At 39.1% G+C, this 12405-nt stretch overlaps 1 protein-coding gene across 3 annotated transcripts in view; it reads right to left on the bottom strand.

Annotated features, from left to right (window-relative positions):
• Nucleotides 1-718: 718 nt before the first annotated feature.
• Nucleotides 719-12405, bottom strand: part of SLC25A30 (solute carrier family 25 member 30) — a 39303-nt gene continuing 27616 nt past the window's right edge. For all 3 annotated transcript variants that reach the window (XM_070751403.1, XM_070751402.1, XM_070751404.1), the window contains exons 6-10: nucleotides 10915-11010; nucleotides 9256-9380; nucleotides 8029-8167; nucleotides 6519-6599; nucleotides 719-3716 (exon numbers count right to left, since the gene is read on the bottom strand). In XM_070751403.1, coding sequence (XP_070607504.1) covers nucleotides 3675-3716; nucleotides 6519-6599; nucleotides 8029-8167; nucleotides 9256-9380; nucleotides 10915-11010 — 483 coding nt within the window. In that variant the 3' untranslated portion in view covers nucleotides 719-3674. The remainder of the gene's footprint in view (nucleotides 3717-6518; nucleotides 6600-8028; nucleotides 8168-9255; nucleotides 9381-10914; nucleotides 11011-12405) is intronic.

The raw sequence follows: 12405 nt of genomic DNA, 5'->3' as shown, positions 1-12405 counted from the left end.
GAGAGTGGTAAAGACAGTAGAGATTATAAGTAGCTTGTTGTTATAATAGCTGCTTATAAGCACTATGTGCTTAGCGCTCATAGAATTGTTAAAGACCCTACACACCCAGTTTATGGCCTGTTTCTGTTGCTCCTCACTGGGAGGGGATTTCGAAGTATTTCCAGCAGGACTACCCGATTCTGCAACAACTTTGTTCCCTCGGCCATCCATCCGTCTGGTAAACTTGCACGATTCGTATTTCTCACCATGTAGGTCCGAACTAGACTGTGCTGTTTCTCTGTGTCATGTATGTGAGTACATGCATACTTTTGTAATTATTTATTTTGTCATGTTCATCTAGCCGCAGTGGTTCTCAACGTTTTTTAATGCCGTGACCCCTTAATGCAGTTCCTCGTGTTGTGGTGACCCCCAACCATAAGTCTAGCACCAATGCTCCCAACAGAGCTTTAGGCTGATTGGCAGTAAGGTCTTTAAACACCTGATTGGTCGGATTGTAAAAATATGTTCCAAGGAGCCAGAATAGAAGATTTACTTCCCATCATGGGAAATTTGTCATTATTATTCTAAGTCTAATCACTACACCAAATGTTACACTAAAAATAATATATTGTATAATTTGTTTCAATTTTTTATTTTTATTTTTGGTTTTGTCTGGTTGCATAGGCAAAAATATGTCTCAGCAGATGAATCTAACACACAACAATCAGACACACACAAGTAAAACAAAATAATGAGGTTTATTCTTGCAAGTCAAAACTTCTCTGATAGGAAGGCATTAACAAACATGGCAGCAATTTCACTGTTCTGTATGATCTTATATATATATATATATATATATATATGTATATATATATATATATATATATATATATATATATACACAAAAAAAAAATATGTAGATCACAAAATATCTAGAATTTTCTTCTTCTCACTGAAACAAAAGTATGAACATTCAAAAGAATGACAGCATATTAACAAGGATGTACACAAATAAATACTACCACTGTAACAGCCAGGCAAGTAAACAGTTAAAATGGACATTAACAGAATAATAGCTGTTAAAGATTTTGAAGAAGTTGACACTGAACCACTGCTTTCATTTTAATGAGCCATTCTAAGAATTCAATGGAGCAGCAAGAGAAGGAATTAACGTTTTAATTTAGCAAGAATGTGGTTTAAAACACAGCCCCTTTACAGGTACAAATCACTCCAAAGTAGTTCTGGTAAACATTTCTGAACAGCTAAACTCACTTGGTCATTTCTTTGGTAATCATTACAGTTTTAATCTTGCTGGCCTGTATTTCCAGAAGAGGTCTACATAACCTACATTCCTCCGTATTTTGGATTTTACATCTCCTTGGGGGTTTTTTGATGGGTGTATGGCAAGTTTTGCATGAAGGACATTGCTAAACACACTATTGCTGTTGCTGGAATGTTGATCCAAGAATTAACTAGCATGTGAAATTTACACAATCCCTTGGACATTTATTGTGAAGGTTTTAAGTACAGTACGGCCAAACATTTTATCAGTCCATAAACCTGGGCTGTGCAACCTTGGCAACTTTAACTTAACTTTAAGACCTGTGGACCAACTCTCAGAATTCAGGTCTTAAAAGATGCCAAAACTGAACGTCCCTCCAGTAAATCATTCTTTATGATCTGGGTGGAAAGGTAGAGCTGAACCATGGAAAAAAACCCAGATATTGTTTTGGAAAACACAGATTACATTTTGGTATGGAAACACAGATGCCAAGCTGCCATCAAGGAAGTTTGCTAAGGAAGGAGGGCTAACATATGTGACCTCTCCCACACATCTACTGTAGATCTATTTATTCATAAATATGTGACATTTTTCTTTGCTGGTAAAACAAGAATGAAGTATACGTGAACCTGCAACTGCATTCAAGCTGTTTGTGCCCTTGAAGATGGAATATAAATTCGATATAGATTTGTTAGTAATAAAGCTAGCTCTTGTTTTCTAATTTTAAAAAATCTGTTCTAGTTTTGCCTCGATACATAATGCAGAACAATTTACGGAAAACATCTTAACCATGTAAAATCTGAATCTTAGAATTCAAAATCCATGGACAATCATCATGGATTAAACCTTGACTTAGTTTGCAATTCAAACAAAAAATATTGTACCCGTTTGACATATGTTCCTAAGAAAGTGACTAAAATCTGTAATTTTAACCTTTAAAATCCTATAAGGGAAGACACTTGTGTGTGTGTGTACAAATACATATACATATGTATATATACACATGTGTTGTGCACCTTCAACACTGCATAGAAAACCAACATGCCTTAAACTGTGCGTTGCTTGAATTTACAAATTATTTCAGCCACTTCCATATAAATACTTAAATATTTGTTTCTACGACTTACAAACTGTTATTATATTCATATTCTACAAAGATACTCTCAGAATCTAAAAACATAACATAGAAAACACATTATTAATTTTGCTTTCAATAAGTTTGATCTAGTCAGCATTCAGATTTCAATGACCTCCAGCTCAAAAGATTCATACAATCCCATATGAAAATCACTTTGATTCGGAACTGAAAACATTAATAAAATTCCTATTTGGTTGGTACAATTCCGTGTATCCATGTGCTGAAACCGAGATGGAGAGAATCTTTTCCCCAAATGGTGGCCCCAAGTAGGCCCACACCTGTGGCAATTTTATTTCTAAATATTTTGGGGATGAAAGACTCGCTTAAATACAAGGCAGCAGTTTTTAGGAAGTGAAGATTTTATGTTTTCTTTTTAACAACCACTAATAATTGTCTGTGCTTAAGATGTTATTGGATTCTCTGGATGCAATCCAGGAAAATGAGAGAAAAATCAGGTCTATTCGGGAGATACAAGAGATATTTCTTGTATATATCTTTCATAAATTGGCATATACGAATCCAGCCTTCATAATCTCAATATCGCTTGTACCGATTGATATTATTGTCCCAAACATTGAGAAGGGCAGCGATTTAATACTTTCTCAGAAAGCACCATCAAGTAATATTTATGCAAGAGTTCATCTATTGTCCACAATGGAATCTTTTTTAAAATAAAAACATTTGAGATTAAGTCTATTCAAATCGTCAGATGGGGGCAAAATATTTTAAGACACTGCCGAAACCTCATGGTGATGAATTTAATTCAGCACTAGTGTAATGCTAATTTAAAAAAATGAAAGAAATGCCACTGAGGTATGTTTCAAGGGGAAAAGGATTTTTCAACACTGTTTTGCAAATAGTGTTTTGCACATTATTCATGCAATGCTGTTCTGTACGATAGGATGCTTCATAAAATATGCTTTAGTCATTCTAGTCTTTGGTATAAAATAAAGATTCTTGAGGTTGTGAACGCACTAATTATAGGCTGTTGGAAAAGAGCTTGTTTTTAAATGAACGAAGGCTGAAAGAAAAATTCACTTGCTCCCATTCAGACCTGTCGATAGCAAAATGTTTGTTACATTTACGAAAATTGAAATTCAGAACTAAGATCTGTTTCAGTCTCAAGTTATAGTCTGTTCTCCAATGCTTGAGACCTTCAACTTTCTTTGCAATAATAATTTAATTTCACCAATTTTGCAAGCTTGGATACCCAAAAGAGCAGTTGAAGAGCTAAAGCCACCAATGGAAGAATCATCCTCTTCAATTTCCAGGCTGTCAGAAATCCAATTTCTTCAGCTGTTCATAAGTCAAAAAGAACTAGTGCTTCTTGTTAAGGGGGAAAAAAAAGGAAAGTGTTGAATCTTATTACTAAATGAAAAATGGTCTACGGTTGCATTTAGTTGCTATTCCTCCAGTTTTTCCAACAAATCCGCTCATTCTTCTTGCAGGTGTCTCAACCAAGTAGCTTTGTGAAGTATATTTATAGAATTTTGGTTCAGTTTTATGATGTATTTTACTGTTTGCTTCCTTCTTGTTTTTAAAATAATCTGCCTTGCAGTTTCTCAACAGGTAGCTTTGTTGAGCTTCCTGTTTATACCAGTAACTGCAATATACTGTACATCTTTTTTAAAACCCCACCCAGACTTTTTATGAGTGAAGATTAAGGGATTACTGAAATCTTTGCTTGCTCTGATACCCTGCTTTCCCCCAAAATAAGGCATCCCCTGATAATAAGCCCAATCGGGCTTTTGAGTGCATGGCAATAAGGCCAAGCACTTATTTCAGGGTTCAAAAAAATATAAGACAGGATCTTATTTTCAGGGAAATGGGGTATATATGTACAAAAAAATATAAGGGTTATGCAAAAAAATAAGGGTTCAAAAAAAGGGTATTATTTTCAGAGAAATGGGGTATATATGTGCAAAAAAAATATAAGGGTCTTTAACAAAAAATATAACGATTCAAAAATATAAGGGTTTCATTTTCAGGGAAATGGGGTATATATGTGCAAAGATTTTGACTCTGGATCTTATGTCCGCATTTAAAAGCCTCTAATTTATTTCCTACTGGTGGTAACATTTTGATCTGTATAATTACTGTCTTGCTCCTATATCTATTCAGTAAGCTTTATTGCCTGCTATTATTTTATGTAATATTTTAATAGGGTTTGTAAAGTGTTTTTATTTGGTTTAACTCTTGTGCCATCACCTAAGGTGATCAAGAGTAGAATAGAGAGAGAGAGAAAAGCAAAATTAAGAACTAAGCAATATCCATAGGTTTTTATGTTCTTATGAGAAGACGGAAAATGTGTGTAAGTCACAAGATTTCAAAATGTATAATTTTCAAAGTCAACTCATTCGTTCCAGGTAATTCAGAATAAGGAAGTCAGGGCAATGTGTCTTAAAAAGTATAAGATACATCACATTTCTTACAAGACAAATAGAATAGCTAGAGGTATAACAAGCAGGAAGAGGGAGATTGTGATCCCGCTAGAGAGAGTGCTGGTGAGACCCCATTTGGAATAATACTGTGTCCAGTTCTGGAGACCTCACCTACAAAAAGATATTGACAAAATTGAACGGGTCCAAAGACGGGCTACAAGAATGGTGGAAGGTCTTAAGCATAAAACATATCAGGAAAGACTTCATGAACTCAATCTGTATCGTCTGGAGGACAGAAGGAAAAGGGGGGACAGGATCGAAACATTTCAATATGTTAAAGGGTTAAATGAGGTCCAGGAGGGAAGTGTTTTTAATAGGAAAGTGAACACAAGAACAAGGGGACACCATCTGAAGTTAGTTGGGGGAAAAGATCAGAAGCAACGTGAGAAAATATTATTTTACTGAAAGAGTAGTAGATCCTTGGAACAAACTTCCAGCAGATGTGGTTGGTAAATCCACAGTAACTGAATTTAAACCTGCCTGGGATAAACATAGATCCATCCTAAGATAAAATACAGGAAATAGCAGAAGGGCAGACTAGGTGGACCATGAGGTCTTTTTCTGCCGTCAGACTTCTATGTTTCTATGTGCAACAAAGTATTTTCAATCTCTCCAGCAAACAACAAAAATGGTACAAATTAGCAAGGGATAAAAAAAATAACATTGTAAATAAAAATTGGAATATACTTGCTATTCCGGTCTCGCTGTTACCAGGAGAGAAAAATGAATGAATTTTGAGGAAATGAAAATCCGGGAAGCAACTGCTCCCATAGGATTATTCCTCCGTGCAAGATGCTTATTGTCAACTAAAAGACCCTTATTTCGAAGTGTAAAAACCCTGCAACAAATTGAAAACTGGCAGAAAGATTTTAAGATGGAGAAGAAAGCAAAGTAGATGTGTTTGCTTGGCATAGCCGGATATTAAATTTTTGTTTTAATTTCATATTTTATGTAAACATCTGAAAATATAGTGCTAGTTAAGCTGCCAAAGCTACAAAGCAATGGGTTCTGGTCCCGCCTTAGCCATGAAAGTCAACCGGGTGACTTGGGCCAATCACCAGCAGACTGGGAGTTCTAGTCCCGCCTTAGCCATGAAAGCCAGTTAATTGACTTTGGACCAATCAGCAGGAGAGTGGGGGTTCTAGTCCCGCCTTAGCCATGAAAGTCAACTGGGTGAATTTGGGCCAATCACCAGGAGACTGGGAGTTCTAGTCCCGCCTTAGCCATGAAAGCCAGTTAATTGACTTTGGGCCAATCAGCAGGAGACTGAGAGTTCTAGTCCCGCCTTAGCCATGAAAGTCAACTGGGTGACTTTGGGCCAATCACCAGGAGACTGGGAGTTCTAGTCCCGCCTTAGCCACGAAAACCACTTGACTGACTTTGGGCCAATCACCAGGAAACTGGGAGTTCTAGTCCCGCCTTAGCCATGAAAGCCAGTTGATTGACTTTGGACCAATCGCCAGGAGACGGCAAGTTCTTGGCTTAGCCATGTAAGCCAAGTGAATGACTTTGGACCTGTCCCTTCCTCTCAGGCCAGCCCACCTCACAAGGTTGCTGTTATGGGAAAAAGTGAAGGAGGAAAGTGTGTTTGCATAGGTTCGCTGCCTTGAGATATTTGCACAAGTAGAAAAGGCGGGATATAAATAATAAATAAATAAAACACATGGAAAAAGGATACAATTATATTCCAAGGCCCGAGCCTTAACCAGTTCGGCCAGAATCCTTTGTACAACGCAAAAAAACCTTCGTTCTTCCAGGTCTATAAAAAATAAGGGGAAAAACATATATGAATATTCCATATAATCCATGTTCAACAGAGGAGACACCATTTCTGTTCTCTATCTGCCATAGCTAATTTATATGACTATTCTATTCTATTCTATTGTATTCTATTCTATGAGACTTCCCCTTCCCTTGAATGCACCAAGAATGGAGGCAAAGGGAGTCTAAAGGCCAGTTTATAATAACTAACCAACAAATGTTTTGGAACCACATCATCCCTTGCCTCACTGGGACACGTGATGGTTGAACCATGTTAGTACTATGTTCAGTATTGGTTGGGTTTGGCAATATATAAAAGAAACCAACAATGCATGCTTAAATGTATTGGAACACTATTGCTTTAAGAGTTAGTCTGACGGATGGCCACAAGAGGGAGCCAGAAACGTGATTCTCTCTCTCTCTGCTATTTCTATTATATTCTGTGTGGTTGCTGTAGTAAGAACTGTGCGTTCAAATGATGGTTTATGTATTTGTAAGCTGAACAAGTAAGGCTTATAGTATTGCTAATGTATAGTTATTGACTTATTTATCTGTGTATGACTGGGACTGTTCTTGACTAAGATATTTGCCAAAGTAAATAATATTTTATACACTTAATATATCTGGGTTGTATTGCTGAAATATTACTCATATCTCTGGGCTATTGTCTGGATATCTTCTAGAACTCCATGTTTCCTCTGTGTATGTGTATCTTTGACAACTCAGAGATCACTCTGTACACTCCTTAACAAACTATGATTTCAATCACAGTGCAACATAGCCTCCCTTATTCTGTAACATGGGACCCTGCAAACTACAGGGGGTGGACAAAGAAATGGAAACACTTGACTTTTTGGCATCATAATGTTTGAACATGTTCAAATCAATCAAAACTTGACATATTTTAATGTTTGTTTGTTTTTTAATTCTGTTATTTGATATGTTTTTTAAAGCTACCTTTTTTTAAAACAGAAATTTAAGGAAATTGGTTATAACCTCTCAGACTTTCAAAGAGGCCAAATGGTTGGTGCTCGAATGGCAGGCGCTCCTGTAACAGAGAGTGCCCGAATGTTTGGCGTTTCAAGAGGTCATGTCTCAAAAGTCATGACTGCTTTTGAAAGAGAAGGGAAAACGTCCTCAGACAAGCACAAGTCTAGTTGAAAGTCGAAGTGGTCTGAGAGAGACCGTCGGACTCTAAAGCAAATGGTTAGAGCGGATCGCAAGACTGCAGCTCCTAAAATCACTGCAGAACTCAATAGACACATACAGAACCCCGTTCCCACAAAAACTGTTCAGAGGGAGCTTCACCAATCTGGATTCCACGGAAGAGCTGCAAAGTGTTTCCATTTTTTTGTCCACCCCGCTGTATGTTCAGGGCACTGTCTTCTATCTAACGCTCTCCTTGACCCTGAAGGACACCTACTGACCTGAAGCAAGCAGTCTAGAGTCCCCTTGTAGCCATGCTGGGGGCCCGTCCGGAACGTTCTCTGATTCATCATCCGTGTCCTCACCACATCGATGGGGTTGGATGCCAGCGCCCCCGCCAAGCCACACGTGAAACTTGCTCTGAAAGACAAAGAGAGGGAGGGAGGGAAGGAGGGAGGGGAGTCAAGAGTCTTTATCCAAACCACCTTCTCGGGAAACAAGAAAACGCAAAGGCAAGTGGTGACTGGTTTGTTTGTTTGCCAAGAATGTCATAGGACACCATTTCCCAAACTTGATGACTTTGATGAAGAGGAGCAGGAGGAGGAAGAACATAAGAACCTCAGAAGAGCCCTGCTGAATCAGGCCAAAGCCCAACGAGTCCAGCATTCTGTGTCCCACAGTGGCCCCCCAATTGTCCATGGGGATCTTGAGCAGAAAGAGAAGGCAAGACCCTCCCTTTCCCTTGACCTCCAACAAATGGGACCCAAGGGAATCCTGCCTGCCTCAACCCACATAGAGGCAGCACATGGACATCCGTTTCAATAACCACCTATGATACACTTGGCATCCATGAATCTGTCTAATCCTGCCTTGAAGCTATCAAGGCTGACAGCTGTCACGGTCTCTTCTGGAAGGGAATTGCATAAACCAAGGACCAATTCCCTTCCCAATGGAAGGGAAGGGGGGAAAAAACAGGAGGAGGAGGAGACAGAGGGGAAAAGGAAAGAGGAAGACGAGGAAAGGAGAGGGGTGGGAAAGGGCAGAAGGAAACAAAGGGGAGAAAGTGGAGATGGTTGAGAAGGAGGAGGGAGGCGGAGAAGGGAGGAAAGGAGAGAGAGAGAGAGAAAGGAAGGAAAGGGAGAGGAGGGGGAAGGAGAGGGAGAGGAGAAAGAGGAGAAGGAGGAAGGAAGAAGAGGTGGAAGGAAGGAGAGGAGGGAGGGAGGAAGCGGAAGAAGAGAAAGAAGAGGAGGAGGAGGAGGACAAAGAAGAAGAAGATGAAGACGGAGAAGGAGAAGGAGGAGGAGGAGGAGGAGAAGTAGAAGGAGAGGGAGAAGGAGAAGAAGAAGAAGAAAAGAGGAGGAGGAGGAAAACCACCCCAATATGGTTGGCTGAGAAGTTCTGGGAGTTGAACTCTCCCCGTCCAACGTCTCAAGCTCTCCCTCCTGGTGAAAGATGGATGGATTCTGGAAGATGGGAAGAGATGCCACCATCTTTCTTTCCAGACTTACAGGAAGTGAGTGTACACTGTGTCTCCCATGAACCCGCTGAGGATGATGTGCTTCTTGGTGAGATCGTAGATGGGCAGCTCCACCCCAACCACCACCGCGGCTCTCTGGGCAGTGAGAGACACCCCCTGCAAAGAAAAAAGAGGAGGACTGGTTGGTAAAATAAATGTCTCCTTTAAGAATTTATTTATTTATCCTTCCTTCCTTCCTTCCTTCCTTCCTTCCTTCCTTCCTTCCTTCCTTCCTTCCTTCCTTCCTTCATCTAATTTATATGCCGCCCAACTATTCTACTCTGGGATAAATAATCCTTACAGGAAGTCTGAAAATACAAGATTAGAAACTTTTATAAGTCACTCTTGAAAGAATCTGAATTGTTTTTATTTCTGCCCTCTCCCTCAAAAGCAGAACCTGTCAATTGTGGTGAAGTCAAATACCCGAAATTCCCCACCCAAAGTGCAAATGTTTCTCCTAAATATTTCGGAAAAAGAGAAGTCGGATTGTTAGGACTCTGTCCATAACTGTTGGGTTGCCAACATATTGGCTGCAGATATTGCAGGCTGCCACAAGAGGGAGCTAGAGTTCATATCTTAATTCTCTGAGTTACCTCTCTGTTTCTCTTTGTCTGGTTACTCACTGTTAGGTTTGCTCTGCAATCTCTCTGCATTATAGTCACGTATTACAGCTAAAATGTTTTTAAGCTTGATATCTTTGTTTACTGATTATGACAAAGACAACTGGTAAGAAAGACTTTGACCTCAGGGACCACCAAGGTCATCATTTTAAGTTCCAATGGACCACTAATATGATTTTTTCTACAGATCTATAAACTACAATTTATACAATATTATTCATTTCAACTTTTAAATCCAAAACACAAGTTTTGCAATAGCATTTAGACTTACTTATTTACTGGTTGGTTTGTTTGTTTATTATTTGGACTTATATGTTGCCCCTCTCCGAAGACTCGGGGTAACTTGCAACCCCGGGGTAACTTGCAACATATACAAGAACAATAGAAAACATCCTAAGTCCAAATGTAAAATTAATCTAATTAATCTAAAACCCCAAATCCTTAAAAATCTTATATACCGCTTCACAGTGGTTTAACAGTTAGTGGGACCTAACTGGTCGCTGGGATTTGTGCGACAGAAGACAGTCCCCTAGGTATTCCGGTCCAATGCCATGTAGGGCTTTATAGGCCATTACCAACACTTTGAATTGTGTCCGGAAATTAATTGGCAACCAGTGAAGGCTGCGGAGTGTTGACGAGACATGGGCATATCTGGGAAAGCCCATGATTGCTCTCGCGGCCGCATTCTGCATGATCTGAAATTTCCAAACACTATTCAGAGGCAGCCCCATGTATAGAGTGTTGCAGTAGTCGAACCTCGAGGAGATGAGGGCATGAGTGACTGTGAGCAGAGACTCCCTGTCCAAATAGGGCCTCAACTGGTGCACCAGGCGAACCTGGGCAAATGCCCCCCTCGCCACAGCCGAAAGATAGTTCTCTAATGTTAGCTGTGGATCCAGGAGGACGCCCAAGTAGTGGACCCTCTCCCTATTGCCCCCAACTATCTGAGTCCTCATTTGCCTGGCCTGTGACCTTTTCTCAGCTGCAACAGAAGAACGTGGCCCGTTTCCGAAATGCATCGAATAACTTGCCTTCCACAAGCCTCGGGTGCCTTCGTTCTGATAAATATTCATGAAGTTCCCAAACATGCCCCCTTCGATCAGACTTCCTTGGGCCTGCATCCTGATCTAGGATTTGTCCAGGATGGGAAAGAAGGCAAAAACACAGAAAACAGAAAAGGTGTCATTTAAAAATAATAATAATAATAATAATTGCAATTTAAAAATACAGAAACACAAACTTAAAAACAGAAAAGAAAAAGAAAATCCATACAAAGCCACAACTGTACAGTACAGACATATCAAAAAATAGTCACATAACAAACCCTCGTCTTCTTATTTTACATTTCTGATCATTCAAAAAGAAGAGAAGAGTATCTTTGCCTTACTACTGCAGCTACTAAATTATCAGTTAATTTCATTGAATTCTTTATTAACAATTGCCAATTATTTCTCAGTTTCTTTGTTTATTTCTTTTGTTTTCTAGCCATTTGGTGGAAATAGAAAATAGACAAGAAAGAGAGTTTTTTACCCAAAGGGATAACTTCTATAAGTTATCCCTTACGGTAAAAAAGTTTCATTCCTGTCTATTTTGTAATTTTATATGTGAACTTAGTCTTTTCGGCACAGTCAGTCAATTTGTTATTGATCATTTTTCCTGATGGGAGATTTCCATCCTTCCAATTTTGTACAAACACTAAGTTTGCTGCAGTTGATATGTGAATGACAATTTGGTTTGGTGTAGATCCCTTTAATAATTCCTAATAGATAGGTCTCAGTTTCTTAATTCTATGTCACAATGTGTCGTTTCATTTAACCAGGTCTCGATTTTGATCCAGTAAGTTTTGTCATCTGCAACCTCCATCACTGTCTGCTTTGGTTCTGCAACCTGACAAGACCGACACGGACTTCAGAGGAGAATCAGAACTGCAGAGAAAACAATGGCTGCCCACCTGCCTTCCACTGAGGACCTGTAGACTGCATGAGTCAAAAAGAGGGCGGGGAAAATATTGACTGACCCCTCGCATCCTGGACACAAACTGTTTCAACTCCCACCCTCAAAACGTCGCTACAGAGCCCTGCACACCAAGACAACTAGGCACAAGAAGAGTTTTGTCCCCAAGGCCATCACTCTGCTAAACAAATAATTCCCTCAACACTGTCAAACTATTAATTAAGGCTGCATTACTATTACTATTAGTTGTTCCTATCACCCATTTCCTCCCATTTAGGACTGTATGACTCTAACTTGTTGCTTGTATACTTATGATATCTATTAATATTGATTGTTTCCTGATTGCTTATTTGACCGGTATGACAATCCTTAAGTGTTGCACCTCATGATTCTTGACAAATGTCTCTTTTCTTTTATGTACACTGAGAGCATATAAACGAAAGACAAATTCCTTGTGTGTCCAATCACACTTGGTCAATAAAGAATTCTATTCTATTCTACTTACTCCATTCTATTCCATTCTATTCTACTCTATTCATTTCTGTTCTATTCTTCATTCCAATATTCTA

Source organism: Erythrolamprus reginae, chromosome 4 (assembly GCF_031021105.1).
Source record: "Erythrolamprus reginae isolate rEryReg1 chromosome 4, rEryReg1.hap1, whole genome shotgun sequence".
Lineage (NCBI taxonomy): Eukaryota > Metazoa > Chordata > Lepidosauria > Squamata > Dipsadidae > Erythrolamprus > Erythrolamprus reginae.
The sequence above is the reverse complement of the archived record's forward strand: the minus strand, read 5'-3'. Positions and strand labels throughout refer to the sequence as shown.